This window comes from Homalodisca vitripennis, chromosome X, assembly GCF_021130785.1.
Source record: "Homalodisca vitripennis isolate AUS2020 chromosome X, UT_GWSS_2.1, whole genome shotgun sequence".
Taxonomy (NCBI): Eukaryota; Metazoa; Arthropoda; class Insecta; order Hemiptera; family Cicadellidae; genus Homalodisca; species Homalodisca vitripennis.
Window position 1 is genome coordinate 30,939,800 of NC_060215.1, and position 26,200 is coordinate 30,965,999.

A 26,200-nucleotide genomic window follows, 5' to 3' on the forward strand; every position below is an offset into this window, starting at 1 on the left:
TTTTGCTAGTAATTTGTTAATAAAAATCTGTACATATTGACGACGTATGAATAAATTTTAGTTTACATCAGGTTACTGGAAGTATTTTATGTATATTGTGTCGTATAAGTGTATTAAATTTAATTTATTTCAGGCATACAATAATAATATTTTTGTTAGATTTGTACATAAGTACAGAACTATGGCACATGTTCTATAAATTCTTAATCATCAGTATATAATGAATATGTGTATCGATGACTATGAATATAGATGTGAATGTTGACATTAGTGTCTGTATATAGATTTTTAATAAATCAAACAATAACACAGTTACTTTTTCCTTTATGGTCTTAACATTTTGTTGTTGAATTACAGATTAAACCATGTGACTTTTATTTTTATATACAGACTTGTTCTTTTGCAAATCAGTGTCATGCTTTTCTATTTGTGTATTGGCACTGAATGTTAAGTGGAAAGAATTTAATTCACAGTAGATTTGTTTCAAAAATTAAAAGAGAACATTTAATATAATTTTGTAATTTGTAAATTAGTGCATCATTTATTTTTTCCTGTTTGGAATGAAAATAATTGATTGTTTGTTTACTTTTAGGACCTAAAGAAGTCAATAATTGATGATGGGCTCTCCATGGTAGTCAATTTAATTATCATTCCTCACTCCGGATGGGACCCGACGTCTTCCGGAGAAACATGTTGGTCAACAATATTTAGGAACACATCTGGAGTACTTAGGTAAGAACCTTGTGGGTAATATTTACTGAAAATGATTTGTTAACATTGTTATTGGCTTGTGATATGTTATTAGCTCTGGTTCTAGTGATAATCCTGAATCAGTTGTTCACCCTTTCACCAATTCAACCAATCAGTTAATGATACGTTGAAGTAATCTACATTCGTTTTCTAGGCCTTCTTAAAGAATCCTTGTTAGATTTTTTTATTTATTTACTGACTTACTACTGCCTTTTTCTGTCTTGCAGAAGGGGGCTATCAGAATTATTGCTAAACTAAATTTTAGAGACTTTTATTGGGATTTTTTTAGGCCTAACAAATGAACGCCATGTACGGCATTGCCATGTTCGTATATATTGGAAACTACTTTACACTGTCGGTTTAACCCATTGCGGATCGTATTGTTATGGCGCGCGGGCACCAACGGGCACGAATTAATTTATGAACAGCAATGGTGCGTCACATCGTATCGCTCGCAATTGTATACTAGAAAATTCAGCTGTGAAAGTATTCGTTTAGATGGAACATGGGTCTACTGGGGTATCCGTGATGTAGGAACGATAACACGCGAGCAAGGTTCCGGGGTGGCAGGGATGATGTCTGAATCATTGTCTAAATAAAGCGGCTCGGGCGAAGCGATTACAACATCTGGGCCATTGTCTAGACTAAACCCGCCAACATGTACGTCGTTTAGTTCTGTGTCAATAACCTCAAAAATGTTATAATAACAACTGATGAAAACACCCAATCAGAAGCGCTAAAAAGCAAAGAGTAAGTTCATGGCATATGAATGATTTTTCAACTTCAACATACAACTGCGATCTGTAGGATATTTATAAAACTTTTAAAAACTCTAAACGTAGACCGTTGTTAAACACTCTTAGTTGACAAGTGAAGATGATCGCCCGATCTATCAGACATTAATAGAACTATTTGGAGGGAAACTTAAAAGCAGACCGCTTTTGCGACCTGAGCTCGTCATCCCGCTCGTTAGGCCCGGCCGCTGTGTGACGAGCCCAGCTCGTCAGTGATCCGCAATGGGTTGAGAGCCAAATGAACCATCATGGTATCATCTGTAATAGTGATACCATACCTCATACTGATCTAATATTGGTGATGAAATAGAAGAACAGAATGAAAAAGCGTGTAGTATTTTATTGTTTCTTATGTAGTACTACAATTTTTAAATATTATGATCCTTTCAGTTCTTATTTTATTATGATAAAATCTCATTTTAAAAGTCATAATTAATAGTGATCAAACTATTAGGATAGGGATATAAGCATGTATTTTTGTTAGTGTAGTACTACAGTTTCTAAGTGTTATAATCTTTTAAATTCTATTTTATTATGATTTAATTTTTAATCATAATCAATCAATATAAATAAATTATATTTATGTACACCATATTTTATAAATAAATTGGTCATACATATGAGGGTCGTCCATAAAGTAACCGCCGTTTGGGTGTGGCGCGCTAAGTGGTGGGGGTAGCGCCGACATTCTCACATCGGTGTGCGCAGCCGTTCAGTACGCTTGTAGCTGTGCAAGAGAGAGCATCGTGCGATCGCGCGTTCTTTTGCTACAACGTAAAAACATGAGCGCCGTGATAGAAAATCCCGCCAAGTGTGAAGTGCTTGGTGTAATAAGATTTTTGTGGTCGAAAAGTTACACAGCAGCTGAAATTCATCGTGAATTGAGTGCGGTTTATGGCCCAAACATTATGAGTGAAGGTGTAGTCCGTTAATGGGTTCGTTTTTTAAAAATGGAAGAACGAACGTTCACGATGAAGACCGGACGTCTCTCTTCAGTGATGACTTGGTGAACAAAGTGGGATGCTAAGGGCAACTTGCTCGTTGAATTTATGGAGCGTGGTACGACCATTACAGCAGCAGCTTACTGTGGTCCTTATAACCTTAAAGCGACTACGACGAGCGATTCAAAACAAGCGTCGTGGTCTTCTGACATCTGGAGTTGTGTTTGTCCATGACAATGCCCGCCCTCATACAGCTCAAAGAACAACAGAACTTTTGGAAAAGTTCAAATGGGACGTTTTTGACCACCCCCCCCCTACAGCCCAGACTTGGCTCCCAGTGATTTCCATCTTTTCCCATACATGAAGTGGTGGCTTGCATCTCAGAGGTTTGCGAGTAATGAAGAGCTTCAAAACGCTGTGACAGGCTGGCTATGTTCTCAGGCGGCAGATTTTTTTAAAGACGGAATTTCAACAACTGTTAAAAGATATGATAAGTGCTTGGATTTGTATGGTGAATATGTAAAAAAGTAGAGAAAAGCTGTAGTTTTAACATTTATATAATAAACTTTTTGTATCTCAACTGGTTTATTTTTTATTTCAAAACGGAGGTTACTTTGTGGACGACCCTCGTAAAAAGCCTGTGATGCCACTGTAACGTCATCGATATTAACAGTGCTAATGATGATCGATTCATGCCATTGTTTAGTCAGTTAGCTTTATCGTACTGTATATCTGGATAAATAAATACACAGACTTAGTAGTCTCCTGCTCAATACTAGTTGAAACATCTGAGAAACTGGTGGAAATCCAAGTTAACTGATAAGAACAGCTGATTTTTAGAAGCTGTTACTCAACTACTTACTCACTCTTACCCCCATGGCCATGAATTAGAATTAGAATCTCTTTATTTCATAAACATCAAGTTTAGAAAGTGCGTCATATTAACTTAAAACAATATTCAAACAAAAACAAACAATGTTAAATATTTACAGAGTTTCATAATTTCTGTACAAAAATTCATCAATGGAGTAAAAAGATTTGTCAATGAACCAGTCTTTCGGTTTCTTCTTTAGATTTGTTGGAAGACTATTCTTGAGACTTGTTTGTAGGGCATTGCTCTGGCATAGGACAGCTTATTCTGGAAGAGTGCTAGGCGATGTGTAGGTAGGGTAAACTGTTGGGAATGTCTTGTACCGTGTTGATGGATGTGGATAAATCTCTGTAGATTCTCTTGTACAGCATACATAATTACTTCAATTATATAGATGGAGGCTACTCTGAGTATTCCCCAATCTCTGAATTCATCCTTCATCCTAAATTGGCTTCAGCCCAGCGAGTATCCTTACGGCACGCTTTTGTAGGACTAAAACTCTCTGGAGATTCCCTCCTGATGTGCCTTACTCTTACTCTTACTCCCAGGGCCATTTATATCAGAGGTGATATTTAGCCGCACCAACAAAGCTCCTCCATCTTGAACGGTCCTCTGCATCTTCCTCTGAAGCGCCCATCTTCTCCATATCAGCCTTCATCTGGTTCCACCATCTCACTTGTGGTCTCCCCCGGGGCCGTCTTCCTTCTGGGTTTACCGTACATTACCCTCTTCAGTTTGCATTCCTCTTCTCTTCTCAAAACATGGCCTGCCCAACGGAGTCTTCTGCACTTTATTTCTCCTATTACATCCGTACTATTGTAGAGCTCCCTGATTTCTCTATTATGTTTTCTTCTCCATACCCCTTGTTCATATGATGGCCCATAAATTTTACGTAGAATTCTATTCTCGAAAACTAGAAGCTTTTTCTCATCCTTCTTATTTACCCTCCACGTTTCGGATCCGTACAAAAGCACTGGACATGTGCCTCCCCAAACCAAAATTCCATATCTTACACGACTTTCAAAAAGTGCATATTATGCGACTTTAACTGCTTCTACTGTGGAAATTGTTCTAGTTCTTCGAATTGCATACAAAGCTGAGCCCAGTTTGCTACATAAGAACTCCACGTGGGTAGTCCACGACAAGCATTCATCTATAATTACACCCAGATGTTTTGTTGTATAGACTTGCTGTAAGTTTGGCAGTGGTGATAGCTTGTCTTTCTTTCTTCCCAATATAAGTTGTTTGGTCTTGGTTTCGTTGAAAACCAAGTCATTTTTATGACAGTATTCTTGTGCTAAGTTAAAGATATAAAACTTTTGATTTGATAGCCATGGTTACTCAAGGAAATATTTGGCCCCATCAAATAGCCGCCTTCATTACTAACAGTCTACAGCATCATTTTTTACTCCTGCCAGTTTCCTAGTCAGAAATCCATTTGCTCAAGTAACAAACAATTAAATAACTACAATACTGTCAGATCTAACTCATCCAAAACAAAGTCAGTAGGGTATTCTTAGAAGTGTAAATACGTATGTGTCAAAGCAGTAATGTATAATATTAAATAATAAATATTCTGCTGTATAAACAAAGGACAAGTATGTGATGCCCCAGGTGACATCATCGTGGCATACTTGGAAAGGATGCACAATAGATTCAGAAAAAATGTGTTTAACTTCATAGTATGTGGAGAGAAAAGTGCCACTCCACACACACTCTCTTTTTTTGTGTATGATTACTTTCCTGGGCATGTGTTATGGGATCCAAGATCCTGTATGTGTTTTTATTGCAATGTGTTACTGCTTTATTGTCACAGGTTGAACCCTGGTTTCTTGCTTGACTTTTCCTTTCATTTTCAACTTGCAAATGCCACAATCAGCCAAGCCTTTACTTTTTCTGTACTGGTGACTGCTCAAGTATTAAGTGTAGTGTTTCTCAGCAAATAATCAACTGACCATCTACATAGCTATTAAATGCTGAGTGATAATTTGTAACATTTTCACATACAATATCCTATATAACTGATGTCAGTTAGTTCGCCTTCATGACAGAGTGAGCCAAATCCTAAGGCACCAAACCACTCATAGCAACCAAATTAACGAAAGATACAACTTTGTTCGAATCACTTATTGGAGTTTGAATGGTCAAGTCCAGTTGAAATTATTCTTGTTGAGAGCATTTTTTGTGGAATAGGAAGTCCTTTTTGGGTATCGGAGGTGCAAGTTTTTACTGGCAGTAAATGTAGATTGCCTCTTCCCCTGAAATAATTATTTAGGTTTCCTACACACAACTCCTTTCATGCTAAGCAAAGACTGAAAGCTACTAGAGAAAAGAACTTTTACTGTTTAGAAGACTTTAGGAGTCGATAATAATAATAGTAACAAATCTTTATTGTCACAAACGTTGCATAATAGTATAGCACGGCTATAAAACAGATGACATTGTCAGATATAACCTACACTACTCTTGTTTGAGTAAATCCAAACAACCAAACACACAATACAATAAAACACGCAGAACAGCGATAAAACACACACAATAAAACAGGGTATTAATTAACTTGTCATAGGAAAGCAATATGCCAACTTGTAGACCTACTTAAAAACATAAAAATCAACATTAACAAACAGTAATACAGTGCCTAAAATTTAAAAAATGTCATTTAAAAACTCACTTACATTATAATATGTTTTTTTCAAATAACAACTCCTTAACCCTTTCCACTCGGATTTTTTTCACCAGTCTGCCCCCTCAGCTCGTATTTATTTTAGCATATTTTCATTAAAAACCCATTTTTAGCAAACTGGAAGTCAATAAAGTATATAGATTATTATATTGTATAATAATTTTATTTTATTTTTTATTTATAGCATAGAGATATAAAATTTGATACTTACGCTAATAATTTTATATTTTAGCACGGTATGGTATCGTTCAAAACACTCTACAGGATGAAGACCAGGATTTTTTGAACAGGTTTTACAATAGTAAAGTGTTTCCTTTCTTCCTCCTGGCACCTTTCTATTGCTACAAACAGCACAGTCTTTAGATTTTTGTTGTTGGATGAGTTGGGTGTTTGTTTAGCCTTTCTTCTTTTTATACTGATGAAGGACGACACCACTTCAAACTCATAGGGTTACGGACATGGCCTACAAGTTCAGTGATGAGGATTTCTCTGAAATTCCTGTGTTGAATAGTTTTTCTCCATGGTTTTGTTTATTCGTGTTGAACAAGAGAAAGCTATTTACTATTCCCATTTCCAACATCCAGAAAAATAGCTTTCTCCACCATTTCAGAAATTTACGGGAAAATTTGTTGGAAGCAATATAGTGGTCTGCTTGGTCCACGCCACCCATATATTTGTTATACTGACAGATAACTGTTGGCTTTTGTATCTTTATTTGATGTTCCTTGCCTCTTCCTTCTAATTCAGCAATAACTTCTGAATCAGAAAGAAAAGATGTAATTGTTAACGACATATCGAGTCACTAATGCGAACGCATTTGAAAATTGGTCAGGAAACGTAACTACAATGACAAAGCAAAATAAATCAGCAGCCGACCAATTGTAGTTCAGCTGTCATTTATTAGTTCCTGAGAATGCCGTGCGATCGCAGCACGAATCGGAAACATCGTAGTCCGGCTAAAATAAAGTAAAGCTGACGTCATTGCAATGTCGGATGCGTCCGACATACGAGTGGAACGGTAAAATAGCAATGTCGGACAACGTCCGACACACGAGTTGAAAGGGTTAATGTTATCTCAGAATGCGCCTGAATATATTATCATTAACCCTTTCACCGCCAAGAGCCGATGTCATCGGCTCTGCAGTTTGATCGTAAAAACGCCGAGAGCCGATGTCATCGGCCCGCGTATGTCTACTCAAAATCGCCGAGGGCCGATGACATCGGCCCACGTCCTTGGACCGAAAATCGCCATGAGCCGATGTCATCGGCTTTTAGTTATAATTTTATTTTTTCGTTACTATAGTGATCACAAGTCATTATTATACATGTGGCGAAAGATAAAAAGGCATTCAATGTGAAAAACACATCAAGTATATAATCTATGACTAGTGTATATTACGGAATACGAACAATGAAACAGGATCTAATCAGCTGTGGCAGACATCAGCTGTTTGACGTTTCTGCCAACCCTTAAACTTAATGGTTTCAGTCTATTGTTGTTTACAGTTTGTACTGTAACCTTTCAAGTTTGCAAGTTTGTTTTATTGTGGCTACTACTATTTTTGTGCCACAAAAATAAAAGCATAATAATTATTATTATAAAAATAATCTTATTATTATATAAAAATAATATTATTATGCAAAATTACATTATAAAACTCATTTTTACTAGGTATATTTAACTTATTTAGTGTTACTATTATTATTTCAACCTGCTTTATAGGATTTCTTGAAGAGCATTATGTAAAAAATGTGTGTGAAACATTTAGTATTTCTTCTATGCCTATATTTAGTAAAAAATGTGTTATTTTAATTAAAGTGTTATACAAAATTTATTTCTAGTTTTTTTTACCTGGAATTTGCAGGAAATGTTGTTAACATAATATTCTTCAATAAAACGTATAAACTAATAACAGAAACAATATTAAAAAATATTTTATCTAATTTTAAAAATAAAAATTTACAAAAATTTCAAAGTTAAAAACTAAAAAAAATTTAGATTAAAAAAACAGTTTTGTTTTATTATTGATTCGAAATATATAGTATTACGAAGAATTTTATTGTCTACAAAACAAAACAAAAATTACGCAGATATCTCAATTTTTGACAGATGTATTGACGTTTTACCAAACCCTTACAATTAGTCAATATCGGCCGCGGCAGTTTTGGGGAGTGACATGCGATGCAGCGCCGGCGGTTTACGGCACACATCTGCAAACAGCGCGCGGCGTTTTTCGACATGAATCGGCCAAATTACTGTGGCAGCGAAAGGGTTAAGGTTTAACCTTAAAGGTAATTTATTGAAACATTTTTTCCCCATGTAGGATGGTGTCTTTTCCACCACTTTCAGATGATGTCTGGAATATTGAAAATTAGTTTTATACTTAGTATTATGACTGTGTTTATGGTTTTCATTAAAAAGGTTGTCGTAATTAGACTGCACTGTTAATAACGTTTTGAAAATTATTAGGCTTGGTACAGTTAAAATTTTATGTTCATTAAAGATAGGCTTACAAGAAGCCTTCCAAGGTGAAAATGTCATTATTCTTAAACATTTCTTCAAAATTTTATCTATGTCTGTTGTAAACCCCCAGAACTCAATTCCGCACTGAAGGATTGAATAAAAATAAGCATAATATATGATTAAACATGTTTTTAAATCTATGGTATGTCTCAAAACATGCATTTGAAAGCATGCTGAGTTTAATTTTCTTAAAATAGTTTCAATGCACTTAGTCCAATTTAAATGCAAATCCAATTCTAGTCCCAAAAATGTTGTGTTTTTACTAATAGAAAATCTCTGATATTTAAATTCTAAATCACTAAAATAATGATTTCTTGATTGAGGAGTACAACATTTTACCAATTTAGTTTTTTCTTGGTTTAGTTTGAGTCCATTTGCTTCAAACGATTCCTTTAACTCAGTTATGGTTTCACTGATTTTAACTTTCAATTCGTCGTCATTCTTAGATCTAACAAGTGCAGTCGTATCATCTGCATAAAGTGTTAGACTGTTTAATATGTTTGCAGGGAGATCATTTCTATGAATGACATACATGACATTGTCTCTATGAATGATAAAAACTATGAGTATGATAAGTAATACTATGTATTTGTAACTTTATTGATGAAGGTGATCGTTTCAGGAACGTAAGTTCGGCTGGCGAATACGCACGTAAGAAGCTACGCGAGTGTGAGGGGCTGGTAGACTCTCTGTTGTATGTCGTGCGCTCAGCTATAGAGAAGTCCAATATCAGCAACAAGAGTGTAGAGAACTGTGTCTGTATCCTGCGCAACTTGAGTTACCGCTGTCAGGAGGTCGAGGACCCCAATTACGACAAACATCCCTTGCCCACCCAGAGCAGAGTCGGACCTCCACCTAAAGGTAACTATGCTTTCTTAGCTCATTACAAGTTTAGTTTTTTGTGTTTATTTTCTGTGTCTATCTTGATTTTGACATGTAATGGAATACCATTATAAACACATTGTCGAAGCAGCTAAATTTAGCTACATTCGCCCTGAGGTGCCTTTCTACATTTGCCTCAGAACAAGATCTTAAACTGGGTTACTTAGGCTTATTTGAGTCAGTGTTGAGGTACGGAGTAATATTTTGGAGATTTTCTATTATCATCAACTTTAATAGACTATTCACTCTTCAAAAAAGAGTGTTGAGTGTCGTCTGGGGAATGAAAATAGATGAGAGCTGTAGAGAGTGTTTCCGATCCAGCAGGATCCTAACCTTGGCCTCCCTTCTCATTTTTCATTTGATAATGTTTGTTTTTCAAAATAAAAATCTTTTTCCACCTTTAAATTATAATCCCATTTTAATACGGCACAGAAATTACCTAATTTCAAACCGTTTCAGACTCGACGTTTTAAAAAACTAAATTTTTTATTTTGGTCCTGAACTCTACAATTTACTTAAACTCTACAGTCTCCACGAGGCTCTCGTGATACCCATGTTTTGATTAGACAGATTGTGTTTGTAGTAAGAATAATTTTAAACTTGTTACAAGAATTTATTGTGTTTAACTATAGATTGTATGCTCTATTGTAAACAGTTCTGTTCTGTTGCTTTTCTATTATTACTTTTGATACTGATGTTTTGACTTGCACAGAAAACCTTTGTGTTCTATTTTGTGAATAAATTATTTTTATTCTTATTCTTAATGCAACATAGACACACAAGTTCTGATATCAGGTTGTCCTTGGCCTTACAGTCTCTATGCACTTTGATTGTATTTAGACAAAATCAGTCCTTTTATTGGTCATTATTGGTAGGTAGTATTTGACGTGTGCTGCTACTTCTAGATTGTTTCAAAACAGTTTCAGCACAATTTTATTGATAAATAAGTCGTAAACACTTAATGTTTGTCTAGTTGCACCTGTCAGCCAAAATAGGTGTTGGCATTGACTGTTGGCTTATTACACAGTTGTTTTATAGCAACCTTATACACATTTATCTGTTTTATAAGTTATATTAGTTGTCAGTTTAGTCCTATTTACAGTTGACGTAATAATTCTTTGTTTGAAGTTTGTTTTTGATGATGGAAGGATTGTGAAGGAAACAGGACAGTGTTACTGATTTTTTGTATCACTGAACGATTGCAAATGTCCGGAAAAATCCTGACTTAATAATCCGACACTCTTTGATCTGACATATTCTATAATCATACAACGCCTCAGTGGCAATATCTCTCATGTGTGCAAGAAGTAGCACGCATCTGGTAGTGGCGACTCATCTTTCCTGTCAAAACTTCAATCAAAATCTGGTGTTAGTCCAAATTGTGTTTTTTCAGTACACAGTACAGTATACATTAAAGTGACATTTTGATATAGCTAGACCCAATATTATCTGAATTTTTATACTCAGTAGATATCTGATATTATGTGTGCTCAAAACATCCTACAAATATTACAGGGTGTATATTATGTCTGGAAACACCCAAAATATATCCTTTAATAATTTAAAATATAAATTTGAAACCTCTTACAATCGTGATAGAGATTGGGCATCTACTTTTTGGAACAATGTTTTGTTATGTCACACCAACGGGGGACGTCCTGCCGAGGGTATCGTGAATATTCTTAATGGAAGCCTATACCTTGTGATAAATAATTTTAAAGGTAATAGCTTACTGAATTGAATGCCACAAACCGCATCTCAAGGGAATTATTCTATCAGAAATATAGAGCATTTTTAGTATTGAAAATTTACTGATGTTCAACAATGTAATTTTAACATGGTTCTTCTTGCCACAAAATGTGTTACACTAATTTTTTAGCATTTTTTTTAAAAATGTTCAATTAAATAAAACAAAAATTTTCATTTTAAGCTGGTTCTATTAGCACAAATTTGCCAGTTTTTATTACAGTACAATTATGGAAATACTTATGTTATTGATTTCTTATTACAAATAAAAAATAATGTATGCTGTTAGAAAAGTCTTACAACAAACGTTTTACCTGCATTTGGTGTCAAAGCAATTGTTCGAACTGTGTTCCTTCTACGGTTTGACAATGAGCCAATCTTATGTAAAATGATTCGACAGAGTTGCCTAACATTTCTATCAGTTATCAAAGCAATCTCCTCTATAATCCTGTTTTCTTAGGTCTTCCAAATTATGAGGCTTCTTCTATAAACATGGATTTTAAATTACCCCATAGGAAATAATCGATTGGGTGACAAATCCGGAGATCTTGGAGGCCATTCGATTTCTCCTCTTCGGCCAATCCATTTATGAGGAAACCTTAAATCCAAATACTCTCTTACCTGTCTCCCATAATGGGGTGGACCACCATCCTGCTGAAACCATACATTTCAAAGTATTCTCCTGATGCAATTTGAATAGCTGGGATTATTTCATTTTGGAGCATATTGTAGTAAAGTTCGGCATTTAAATTTCCATTGATGAAAAAGGGTCCAACAATTTTGTTACCTAAAATTCCACACCATACGTTCAGTTTTTGTGGTTGCTGTGAATGGGACTCAGTAATCCAATGTGGGTTTTCACTAGCCCCAGTAACGGCAATTGTGCCTGTTAACATTGCCATTTAGGAAAAAAGTTGCCTCATCAGAAAATAGTATGTTGGTCAGAAAATCTCTATTGTCATCACATTTGCGCATCACAAGTTCACAAAACTGAACTCTTCTGTCGTAATCATCCTCACTTAACTGTTGGGACTAAATGAACTTTAAATGGTTTGTATTTATTAATTTTCAAAATCTTACTCACAGACATAGGGTGCATATCAATGTTGCTATGCAGCTTTTCTGAGCGATGTATGTGGGTCTTCAATAAATGTTTGCAAAACATCTAGTGCATGTTCTTCATCTGTTGCAGATTGTATCCTACCCGACTTTGGCCGATTACGTACACTCCCTGTCATTTCAAAACGCTCAATAGTTTTTTGATATTGTTGAAACACACTTATGGGATTCCTTTCTGGGAAAGTGTCATTAAACAAATTACAAACTTCCCGATAAGATCTTTGACGATCGCCATAATCCTCGCATCATCAACAGAGTAATTCGTTCTCTTTCAGACAATTCCATTAAAATGCCAAATAAAAACTGAACTACTGTAATTAGATAACTTGTTGACAGCAATGCTTCAGAGACACTGATTAACTCGACAGGAATGATATGACCTTTGTCCATTTGTAATTCCCAAGCTTAGACCTGTCTAGTGAAAGCTCCATGCTCAACAAACTGAAACCTGTAGACCAGATGATTAATAACACAATAATGTTTCTCATAGGCTAGTGACCTTTGTCTCTTTTAAACCTTCCTGCTGACTGGAAAACACCAAGTACAGATTCATAAGTAATCAGAGAAAGTGACTCATAAGTTTTTTATTCATTGTAATAAAAACTGGTAAATTTTGTACTAATGAAACCAGCTTAAAAATAAATTGTTTATTTTATTTTAATTGAACATTTAAAAAAATGCTAAAAAATTAGTGTAACACATTTTGTGGCAAGAACCATGTTAAAATTACATTGTTTGAACATCAGTAAATTTTCAATACTAAAAATGCTCTATTTTCTGATAGAATAATTCCTTTGAGATGCGGTTTTGTGGCATTCAATTCAGTAAGCTATTACCTTTAAAATTATGTATCACAAGGTATATAGGCTTCCATTAAGAATATTCACGATACCCTCGGCAGGACGTCCCCCGTTGGTGTGACATAACAAAACATTGTCCCAAAAAGTAGATGCCCAATCTCTATCACGATTGTAAGAGGTTTCAAATTTATATTTAAATTATTAAAGGATATATTCGGGTGTTTCCAGACATAATATACACCCTGTATATTTCCTTATGTGTAGTAATAAATTGCTTATTTCTATATAATGGATTTGAAATATGTTTTTATGGATTGCCTTTTGGATTTGTGCAGTGGATAGCATAGTCATCACATCCCCTGGTAACCCAGAGAAATCTCTCTGGTTTGGAGAGGAATTAAGTCATGCCGTGTTGGTGAATAACAGTTGAAGCCTTTTTTTATAGATCCATAATTTTCCAACACAATAGAGGGGATGGGCAAGGTGGAAGTTTTTTAAATTAAGACGGATTAGAAGGAGCACAACAAAGTCCAATCAATATGGAGCACTGGAAAAAGTTACACGTTGAATAACCGAATGGTCACGATAATTTCCTCATTTCAACTCCTAAGATCTGTTCCCGAAGTATGTTAGAGAAGAGGGAGATAATATTTGATCAGCACCTTGCTTTTGCAGTTGTAAAGATTCAGATTCAGATTCAGAAATTCTTTATTCATAAAACAAATGCACAGATTGTACAATGAATAGCGTCAATCATAGTTAATAAAAAAAATTATCTAACATCAACTTATAAAATATTAACCAACATAAGCATTAGTACTAGGATTACTATTATAATTTTTAAGTGTATTTCATGCACAGTTGCTAGAATAAACATTCATTCATTATAAGTTATGGTAATAAATAGTTATCTTATACATATAAACAGACACATACATACATAAATACATATACACAGACACATATACACGTAAATACATATAGACCTGTTGAACAATAACATAACAATTAGCAATAGTGCAACACTATCTAGGAGAGTGTTAATGGTTTTCCCTTTAGTTTGCCGTAACCTTTCTGGTCCAGACAGCACAGGGCTTCACCAACCTGATGTAAAATTTGTGTACTGTTCAGTGTATTGTACTTTAGGTTGGTTTTTAACCCCTTAACGGTTTTCTTGTACCTTAAACTATGTTGTTTTGCTTTATATTTTGTTTTTTTTACAGAGACAGGTTTGTAGAGTTTAGATATATACTTTGTATGTAAAAAAGTTATTTTTTATATCTACAAATTTCAAATTTGTGTTATTTTGGGTAAGGTTGGGGGTAGGGGCCGCCTCCTGTCGAGATTCATGAGCAAAAATTTAGGGCACTAATCTCAAGTCATGTTTCCCTTGGAAGAAGGGAAAGCCAGCTCTGAATCAGCCTCTCCAGTCAAAGCAGGCAGGGGGTGGTACACCCTTATGTGTAGGCTGGCAAGAACCTTTGACTCTTAGGGAACAAAGCCCACCAATTTCAACCATAATCTCCCGCAGTAGACTAGACCTATTGAAGTACCCTTGCACTCCAGAATCTTGACATTTGCGTTTAAGAGATGTGCCGCTCCTTGACATACATGACGTTGCCCAGACTTACGTGACACATCGTTTTTGCTGTACCCAGTGTGGGTTCAACTGGAAGGTATAAACCAGCCAGAAGTGAATCCCTCTGGGGAACGCTTATCATAGACAGACAACAGGATAAAACAGGACCAGTATAACAGTGTATAATATTATGTCAGTAGTACACTTTTACGCAATCCCTAACATATTACATATTACTTCAAAAACCATCAAGGAGTTGAAAACTTGTTGGACTTGATATGGTATAGTCCCAAATATATCTTAGTTTAGTTATTTCTTACTGTATCTTACTCTCTTAATTATTACATATTTTATTTTGTAGTTACAATTTGTACTTTATTTCTTGAATATTTTCTGTGAAAATTAGTAATGTACATTAATCATTGCAAGCAGGTCTGCATCTCTGTGCAGGTGAAAACTTGGGCTGTTTTGGTGCTAGTAAAAAGAAAAAAGAAGCTCAAATGGTGCAACAAAAAGAGACTGCTAGCACAAGCAGGAGCACGAGCAGATCCGAGCCTATCAAGGGTATGGAGCTGTTGTGGCAGCCCGAGGTGAGTATCCTGTGTGTATCGTACGAGAGCGAGTAGGTAGGGGTGTGCGAGTACCTGACAATTTGACTCGAGTACTGGCATCGGGAGTTACTTACTTAAAGTCAGTACTGTTTGTAACACAATTGGTTTGTCAATATGCAGTTCAGTCATTTAGATCCATAGTGAACGTAATAAAATTCACAACTAATGGAACACACAATATATCATTATATGAAATTAAAATAAAGACAGACTTGAATGAAAAAAGCAACTTAATTCCTCCTAGACTAATTCAAGACACAGACTGATTGAATGTTGATACTAATTAAAAATACTTACTCAAACAGTATATACTTACTCATATGACGATAACTGGAGATTTTAACCCTTTGCACGCCGCTAATAAATCCATTGATTTCCCTATAACACAAGACATCTATAAAATATATTTTTCTTTAAGTTCAAAGCTAATTTTTTATTATAAATATGCTATAAGAGCTAAATGCAAAAAAAATGTAAACATGGAATTTGAGTTAAAATTAGCATATTTATTGATAACAATCTAAAAGTGACAATTTACTATACTGTTAATTTGATCTAAATTCAAATTCTTGGTACAAACTATTAAAACTGATAAAGTATATAAACTACTAGTTACTAGAGCATTTCCTTATCAAAGGTTTCACAGATAAGGCCTATCATATTATCTTTTCATCTGGGCTGATAACGATATATTTGGTTATGGCTCTGTAGGACACACAAAACAGAGAGCAGGTGGACTGTGCTAGACAAAGGGCATCTGCCAAGGAGTGAATGTTGTCTGTAAATACTTCCTTATCACCCTCGATAAGCAAGGAGCATGCACCTGTCATTTCGAAGTGAACTAAACTCTCTAAGAGACACAATGTGTAATATAGGGGATATACTCGTGTTTAGCGTTTTGGTCAAAGTCTACCATTCTGATATATCCGTCTACACGTAGGAAAGGTTAAGTAAACATTTGCTGCTGAATGTGCCGGGTGACTTTGCAATTCAACTTTATGGTAACTAAAACAGGTGTCTAAGCCAGTGATATCTCTGCAGTGTACACAGACTGGCTTGATTCTAATAAAATGTGACTCAACCTGAAGATACTGAAAGCTTTGAACCATTGGGGGCTAAATAAAACACGGGGCTAAGTATGAATAGATAGTTTTAATAGCTGAATATATAAGGTCTTATGATGCTAGTTAAACATGACTCAACTTTAGCTGTTATTATTAGCAATACTTTGTTACAAAATAAACAATGAATATTACATTAGTTACAAACAAACATTAGTTACAAGTAAATTTATGTTTTATCTTTACTATACACGAGATTCTTTTTATTCTCATATTTGTAGTTAACTTTTATTTTTAATCTTTTATGGACCAACATGATGCTAACTAAAACGCTCAATCTTCATTCTTCAAAGTGGCCAAAATTACACTTGATATGTATTCTGCAGTGTAATTATTACATAAGTTTTAAATACATGTCAATATCTACCTATTGACCTGAATGAAAAAATGATACTCTCACACTTCTAAATGTGTATGAAAAATTAATGAACTGGTTCACATTCTGATATAATATCATGTTGCATTGTTTGAAACACACAAATAGTTTAGATTTCAAAACAATTATTGCTCATCCCTTTGAGTTCTGTTGTCATTTCTAGCTGTCATGTGATGAAATTACTTAGTGTATGTACATCTTTAAATTGTCTTTGCAATAATGAAAATATTAAATTGAGTTCAAAAGTAATTTTTTATTGAATATTACCCTGTAACTTTTTAATTCCCACTGATTAACTAAATTAAATGGTACTAATATTTTAAAAACGAATATTTTACTGACACAGGTGTATCTGGCTATTTATATTGTATAATACTTAAATTTTATTAATTTTAATTTCACAATTGTGCTGTTCCTACACTGACTAACTTATTGCAAGCCCTTTAATGTAACATTAATCACATGTCTGTTTTTTTTTTACGTACATGTGTCCATGTTAGTGTCTAAAGTAGTATAACTTCAATGTATAACTTTTCTCTCCAAAATTTTGGTTGGGAATGTTTTTAGTGTGAGTTTAAGTAAGTGACAAAAGTTTGAAGTTTTCGAGGCTGTAAAGTAATAGTCAAGTAGATAGAAGTCATGCAGTGAGTGTTTTGCACAATACAAAAGCATGTTTTGCAGTCATTTATTGAAGATGGCTTAGCGTAGGAGTACATTAACCCTTTTAATGCCAGACATTTTTTCATAGACAATGCGAAAAATGCCAGCCTGTTTTCAAAAAGTACATGCGAAGAATGCCAGGCCCTTTTTCTATAATTTGACAACTATTTTAAAAAAATGTATAACTTTTTTATTTATTGAAGGAAATTATCCATTGAGGTGTTGTTTTTTATGTAATAATGTGGAGTGTTTTAAAAAATGAGTATTAAAATTTTTGCAAATTTATATAATTTATATTTGTAAAAAACAAAAAAATACAAAAACAAAAACTTAAAAAAATGAGTTTGAACATATAAAAGTACCTTTATTATTAGCCTTAACTAAAAAGTAGTTACTGGCAATTGTACTGTATTTAATTTTTAACACACAAACCAAAATTGAAGAACGTACCTTGAAAAATAGAGAAGTTACAGCATTTTATCGAAAACCTTGTAAAGTCCACATTTTACAGTAAAATTCGGTCAAGTTCCGTTATTTCTCCCCATGTTTTTAAATCGCTACTATAGCCACGGAATTGATTGTTTGAGGTGAACTAATCATTTCAACTTATATTTCTGATCAGCCCCTCTAGAATTTTATATTTTACTGATAGGTACTATCTCGAGGGATGTTTTTCTTTTATTGACATTAGCGCGGGGCAGCACCAAAGGTGCTGCCGAAGCCCGCGCTGATGGCCGGAGGCACTCGTCTCATTTCGATAACAAGAATAGTCTGGGCATGCCTGATGCTGATAAGATAAGACGTCGTCAAGGAAAACAAACAGTGTCTATCTAGTTTAGTACCTCCGTATTCATCTATGATCATAAATAGTTAAAACAATCAATTCCGTGGCTATAGTAGCGATTTAAAAACATGGGGTGAAATAACGGACCCTGACCTAAAATTCGATAAGACATATTTTGGTCAGTTTCATTCAAAATCACTTTATTTACACGTGTTGTTTAGCCCAATGTATAAAATTGTTTGTTGAAATAATAAAGAAAGTAGGTTACATAGAATTAAAATTAATTATTTACAATATAGGGTACATAATTTAAAAATTTTTAACACTTGTGTTTGCCGAAGCACAAAGTACGAATCCCCCTCTTTTACTCATGGTCAAATCTATTTACAATAATCACAAAACTAATAATAATATAAGCAAACTGAAATAAACAAAAGAAAAGCACGAATAATTCCCATTAAAACATAACCTAGCAACAACGTATTACCACAGCAACCAAAGGCGCTCACTGAATGATTGGACGTAAATGAGGTTGAAAACAGCTGATATACGTCATCACATGTTGAGCATAGCAATAAAAAGATTTTATTGTATCAATAGTAGTAGTATCTAGATACAGTATGCAAAGTTTAGTGGCATTTGGTCAATAATTAAAACTACAATATAACAAAAACCGGACGAGCGCCCCCAGCGTACGTCTGCATTTCTCGAATAAACAGTGACGAGCGCTCGCAGCGCACGTTAGCATTAAAAGGTTTAAGGTACACTTGAATCCCAACTTTTGCAAGATCAAGAGATCCTCCCATCATTAGTGTTTTTTACATAATCACTCTGTACTGTTCCTTATTTTGTTTTTGCTTTTTAAACTCAACTCTGATGCAATTTTAATTAGATTTTAGAGTTCTTCTTATTTATTATTAATTTATCAAATATCTTTTAAAAAGAAAAATTATTTTTAATATTCTATTTTTATTAAAAACCACTGTTAATGGTATTAAAACCAACCTCACAAACATCACAACAACAAATTGAATGGCAAATACAAAGCAAACATCTTTATTGGAAATTTTTTGAAAGATTTACTAATAAATTCATAAACGACAAGCTTTGTAACATTTAAAACACCCTAAAACAGAATGTAAAAGGATCCAACAATAGGTTATTCATTCCATATTGTAAAGAAAATCAGCACAAATTTTCTAGGGTTAACAATAGATCATCATCTAAATTGGGACGAACATGTTTAAAACTTCTTAATTAAAATAAATTCCTGTGTCTATGCAATAACGAGAATGAGTTATTACTGTGACCTAAAAAACTTTGGAAAATGTATATTTCGTTTATGTTTATTCTCATGTTTCCTTTTGCCTTGCTGTGTATGGTTCAACCAAACAAATAAATGTGAATAATATTTTAAAACAACAAAAAATACAATACAGATAATGGTAAGGCTAAAACATGGTGACTCAACTAAAGAACACTTTAAATATTTGAAAATGTTTACTGTTTATAGTCAAAAAATTTTTTAATCCATCCTTACAGCGAAAAACTTAAACTTTAAGACACCTAGTCGCCCTTATAACACTAGAGCAAAATACCAGATTATCCCGGCTCATAGGGTCAAGTTTTTTGAAAAAATAAACCTACATATATGGGGAACAAATTTTTAAAATATATACTACATAACATAAAAACGTAAAATGGCCTAAAGTTCAAAAAAATGTTCAAAGATTACTTACCTAATAAAGCACTTTACTCTATTGAGGAACTATCCACCTCTCTCTAATTTTAAATTGTATTTTCTGAATTGTGGTTGGAAATATTGAAAACATTAATTTCAACTGTAGTTGTTTTTAGTTAAGTAGTAGTATTTAAAAATTTGATGCTATTCCATGTATATACACATGTACATAAAAATGTATAAAGAATTTTGAATTGAATTTAAACTATAATAAAGATGTCAGCAAAGACTGGGATTTACCAAACACAGATGACTTATTTTTGGTATTTATGTTTTCTTCTCAGGTGGTGCAGTCATATCTGTCACTTCTTCAAACATGTTCGAACCCAGAGACGTTGGAAGCGGCCGCCGGTGCTCTGCAGAATCTGGCCGCGTGCTACTGGCAGCCTAGCATCGAGATCAGAGCTGCCGTACGCAAGGAGAAGGGTCTGCCAATTCTGGTGGAACTGCTCAGGATGGAAGTGGACAGAGTCGTCTGCGCTGTGGCCACAGCACTACGCAATCTCGCTATTGATCAGCGCAACAAAGAATTAATAGGTTCGCTTCAACATGATTTCATCTTATATGTAAAATTGAAGATGTTGTGTTAGTAACAGAGTTGTGTCGGAGTAGATTTTAAAACCACTCAGACCATAATTTCAATAAGAGTTTCAAATACAGTATAGACATTTTTGTACAGAAGAGACAGTTCCAAAAGATCTCTTCAATTTAAAAAACTATTGAAATTTTACTAATTTAATTCAAGCGTTTTATTACTTGTAATAACAAGTACTATCTACTATACAACAGCTTTATTAACTAACATGAACTCTGATCATGGGCTTCTTAGTCTTTCTTATAATTTGATCACTAACAATCATGTTTTGATAACTACATTAGGATGAGTGAAAGAACGTGGAAATACTGTCACTGTTCATCATTTTGTACAGATTTTTATATTTATTTTTAATTATATGTTGATATTTCAGATGAAACAGAAGTACTGATTATTTAACTATAAACAACAGTTTTTTGTGCAATCCACTTTAATCAATTTGATTGCATAAGAGAAGTAAACACACTCTTTCCTCTATTCATGATTTGTTTATAACAAATATTTTTGTCTTTACGCAAGCTATCGTTTGTACGTGTCCTAACAATTTTCTCTTCTCATCGGATTTCATGAAATTTTGCTTTATAATGTTTAAAATACAGCCATTTTGAAATTGTTAACAATAGGTTTTTTCTTTCACCAGAAAGTAATATCCTAATAAGACATACAAATGTGCAAAATTACAACACTGTAACTGAATTGTAATTTTTTTTCATTCAAAATACAGATTGACAGTTGCTAAAAAAAGCAAAATACACCATTGTATTATTTTTTCTGTATGTTTTCAAATTTGCTATAGGTTGTTTCATTCAGTTATAAATTTTGACTAACTCGGAGAAGTATTAATCAGAATACAAATTGACTGATTTGAGCTAATTGACTGTTCACTCTTAAAGTTATGGATATAAATTCCTAACTTCTCTGTAGTGTGCAATTAGTTAAAAAAATTGTAATTTACTTTAAGTTCTATTGGAATTCAGATTCCGGAAGTAATGGAATAAAATCTTATTGGTGTAATGCCTTTTCTTCTTACGTGTGTTGAGAATCATTTTTACTACACCGGATTTCCTGTAATACGTGTGGGAAGGGTTAATCTTTGTAAAAATGTATTGGTTGGACAAGTATAAATCTTTTATATGTGGTTTTTTCTAGTTCTACCTTGTTCAATTTTAGTTCTTAACATTGGTAAAAACTAAACCAACATATTGTTTTTTTTTTTTTTTAATCAGTGAATGTAACTTTTTAATTCTTCAACATGAAACGGAAAAAGGAAACAGCTGACAATAACAGATGAACTGTCATTGTATTTGTTTTTTTTTTTTTAATGGAATTCAATAGAAGGGCAAAGTAACTAGAGTTTGTAGCCATTACACTAACATCATTATACAAAACAATTGGTGGTTACGGCTATTATTTATCCTGAGAGCACTCAAAGCTACTGAAACGGTGACATTGGGAAAATTATCGTCCAAACATGAGGAAGTGTAAAGTTCATTGTTTGGGTTCAAAGAAATATAGGCAGTAGTGTCATTCCAATATTTCCAAAAACCCATACCATTATATTTTTAAATAAATGTAATTTACAAGAAACAAGACTTTAATGAAAACCAGTTTATAGCGAGTGATTTCTTATAAAACGTATTTTTGGCAAATTGATAGGAAGAGGGAATATCAAAAAAGGAACCTTGATAAAATTTTGTTACTCCAAAGAAGACAATAAGAATCATACTGAATTCAATAGTCTTTAATCAGTGAAGGAACACTTGCAAAAATCGGGTATTTTAACAGTCTATGGCCAATACATCCTAAAGTATCTATCAATAATTCTTTATTCATTAGTTGTACAATACGGTACATCGAATAGTGTCATACATTATTTATATATATAAAAGTACTAAACATACTCAAGTTTCTCTATTGAATACAAAACTAAATCAATCAAATAGTTTTTTAGTTTTCTTTTAAATTTGTTAATATTACTTTCCATCTAATATTACTTATGCTTTGAAGAATATTTTTCAGAAATCTTTTCCCGATATACATAGTTTTTTTTCGTGTATATTTCAAGTCTATGATGATCACTGACGATTTCATTCTTATGGCGTGTGTAATATTTGTGCACATTATTTTCTAAGTTAATTTGTTGGCCATGATTGAATTTTTAGTAGAGTTTTTAGTTTGTGTAAAAACCGAATTTCAAATAATATATCTTCTGATCAATGTTCATTCTTAAGTAACAGACATTGTAAAGAAATAAATGTAGTCTAACACAATTTGAGTGATAAGAATAAAAAAGTAATTGTATCATGCGAATGTTAGTTTAGATTTCAGATGCTGCACGTAAGAGGAAGGAAAACTGGAGCTAAACTCAACATTCGCATTGGATCAGTCCTTCCACCATAGCTGCTTTAATCGTATAATATTTCCTTATTTCCATTAGAACTATGCAAGTCAATTGAAACAATAATTTTGTTTGTAGGAAAGTATGCGATGCGAGATTTGGTGCAAAAGTTACCTTCCGGTAATCCTCAGCATGACCAGGGAACGTCAGACGATACCATCGCAGCTGTTCTTGCCACTCTCAACGAAGTCATTAAAAAGAATGCAGAATTTTCAAGGTTTGTCACTACTGTGTCCATTATTATAATGTACCTAGAATTGGCTATGAATCAGGAAACTTATTTTCATTGCACATGACCAAGACCTAGTTTTATTTTTTAATATCACTTATACTCTATAGTTACAAAATCTGTTAAAAGCCTTTAGGACTGGTCAAAGAAGGGAAAAAGGCCAAAATATGTTATATCAGTTTCTTTTAATTTCAAGTTTGATAGCAGTATGATGGAAAAGTCAGTGTTTATGTAAAACGAAAGCTGGTGAATGCCTAAATTTGTATTCTTTTATATTCTGATTACGAAAAGCAGTGGTCCAGGTTGCAAGTTGAAAATATTAAAAGGTCTTGAGTTAAAATAAAAAACCATTATACAAATGGTGATAACTCTAGAATTTGATTTCTTTAGGTCATTGTAAGATTTTACCTGCATTGCAAAGCACATACTCAAAACAACAAATGGCCTATGAGGTTCAAATGTACCAGAATTTAAGTGGTTAAAATTTCATGTGTAGGATATTGTACAGTTGTTTTTTTCCATTTTTCATGCGTGAACGTATACTCATTCCATATACTACTGATTAATTTTTTTTTTAATATTATACTATCTTTCAAAGGTGTTGAGCTAACTCAAACTATTATCCATGATCTATAGCTTCAAAACTTTAAACTGTTAGTTTGGTTAGGATTTGATCTACTGTTCACAATGTTGTCTCAAAAATTATGAGGCCTGTAAAGCTGAAATGTACAGTATTGAATGAGCTGTAGAATGCTGAAAGGTACATCTAAGTTTTGAGATATGGTCCCATAAGTTTTTGTTAAGAAACAGTTTCAAATACATTGGAGGCTGATTACAGTAATTTGTAAACACGTGATATTTTAAAGCCACATTGAGAAGTCTTTAAACAATAAAAAATACCATTAGGATCTTACCTGTCTTATAGGTGCGCTTATGATGACATTTTTGTCATCACAAATGAATTAATTCATAGGCAACCACAAGTGATTTCATTTATTTATTTAATCGTTTATATATATACATACATTAATTCAATTTGTATAAATGGCAATAGCCGAATTTAATTTTTTCAATAAACATTGAATTACAAAAAGTACTTGCTCTGCCGGGACTTGAACCCGGATCTCTCACTTGCCGGGTGAATGTGCTACCATTACACCACAGAGCCCTTACTTTTTACGATTCAATTATTTTGCCTTTGGCCGTATCTGTCACATATGCGTTTAAATAACTAAACAAACATATGATCGGAAGACCAAATACCTGTCAAACGACTTTTTTATTTACATTAATTAAATTTGTATAAATGGCAATAGCCGAATTTAATTTACTTAAAGAATTTAATTTTAAAAAGATTATCTACTAATGACAATAATTTATTTACCTACTGGACTGTTGTGCAAATCCATGGGTAACTCAATTCAGGGATCTAAGATAAAGAAAACCATACTGTAGGCCTAAGAATAAAGAAAAAGACTTACTATAAAATGGAGTGTTGGGTTACTTTCTTTCCTAGTAGTCTGTATAGGCCATCACACTATGTCTGTCAGTAATCTGCACTAGCAACCATAACTTTTAAGAGATATTAAGATGGTGTCGTTAAGTTTTGCATATCATATTTTTTTAGCCATTGCCCTGCCATTTTTGTAGGTTAGAGCATTGTTAATCCTACTTTGATGGAACTGGACATTTTTGGCTCACTAAAAGTTTTAATTATTCAGAATCAATTTTGCCTCCAAAACATACTTGTTCAGTTGTCACAGTAACTCTTTCGATTAAAATGTCACATTGCAATGCTGTTATAATATGTTGATGCTTCGGTCTTCAATAACAGCCATATTAGTACAGTGTGTAACCAGCTGCACATTTGCACTTGGTGCTACCAAGTGATATAAAACCGTGCCAACCGGATCAGATTATCGTCTTTTTCTGGTTAAAACGTCTCTGGCCCTTGGTGCATACTTTTGAAAACCAACGAAACTGAAAGACAAGCTGTGAATTTAATTACACCTTTAGGAAATAAAAGCATCAAATTGAAGAAAAATAATTAACCCTTCGCACGCCGCTCTAAATCCATTAATTTCCTTATGAGGCCAAGACATTTATAAAATATATTTTTTTTTAAGTTCAAAGCTAATTTTTATTATTAATATGCTACAAATAAGAGGTAAATGCAACAAATATTGAACATGGAATTTTAGTTAAAATTAGCATATTTATTAATAAAAATCTAAAAATAACAATTTACTATACTGTGAATTTTATCCAAATTCCAATTCTTGGTACAAACTATAAAACTGATAAATTATATAAACTACTAGTTATTAGAGCATTTCCTTATCTAAGATTTTACAGATAAGGTCCATCATCTTATCTTATCATCTGGGCAGTTAAGGGATGTAACCATGCTAAGCATGGAGCATGCACCTGCCATTTCGAAGGTCTTTTGTGAACTAAAAAACTCTAAGAGACACAATGTGTCACAATATCAGATATACTCGTGTTCGGTGTTTTGGTCAAAGTCTACCATTCTAATATATCCTCGGCGTAGGAAGGATTAAGTAAATTGTTCAATTACAGAACTAAGGATTTAGCGATACCAGATTTTTCAAATTAAAACACATTACTTTTGTTGCTGTATGAACATATATTGTTTGGAAAGACTAATTTTAGAATTTGTTTTTTTTCTGAATTTTGTCACATTACATAACACTACAGGACAACGTTTTGTATTGTACTTGACTTATCAGTAATTTAACCCTTCGACGCACCACGACGTACGCCGTACGTCTAGTGTTTACCGCTGAACTCGGCCCGCGACGTACGCTGTACGCATCACGCAGTCCGATCTTATAACGAATACATTTCGGTTATTTTCTGTGTAATACATTCGAGTTATACATCGTTGGAAAGAAGATGAAATGAACTATCGGTGTATCGATACCTATGTATCGAAAGCCGTTCAACATGTAGTTTATAGTAGACGAAAAACA

At 33.6% G+C, this 26,200-nt stretch overlaps 1 protein-coding gene across 8 annotated transcripts in view; it reads left to right on the forward strand.

The window, feature by feature from the left end:
* Positions 1–26,200, forward strand: part of LOC124368878 (catenin delta-2) — a 94,230-nt gene that overhangs the window by 55,600 nt on the left and 12,430 nt on the right. For 6 of the 8 annotated variants that reach the window (XR_006923016.1, XM_046826354.1, XM_046826358.1 and 3 more), the window contains 5 exons: positions 593–732; positions 9,189–9,427; positions 15,125–15,282; positions 20,270–20,522; positions 23,057–23,195. Coding sequence is in view for 7 of the 8 variants with exons in the window: in XM_046826354.1 (XP_046682310.1) it covers positions 593–732; positions 9,189–9,427; positions 15,125–15,282; positions 20,270–20,522; positions 23,057–23,195 (929 nt within the window). In the remaining variant the exon portion in view is untranslated. The remainder of the gene's footprint in view (positions 1–592; positions 733–9,188; positions 9,428–15,124; positions 15,283–20,269; positions 20,523–23,056; positions 23,196–26,200) is intronic. The other 2 variants (XM_046826355.1, XM_046826360.1) reach the window with 1 other exon arrangement.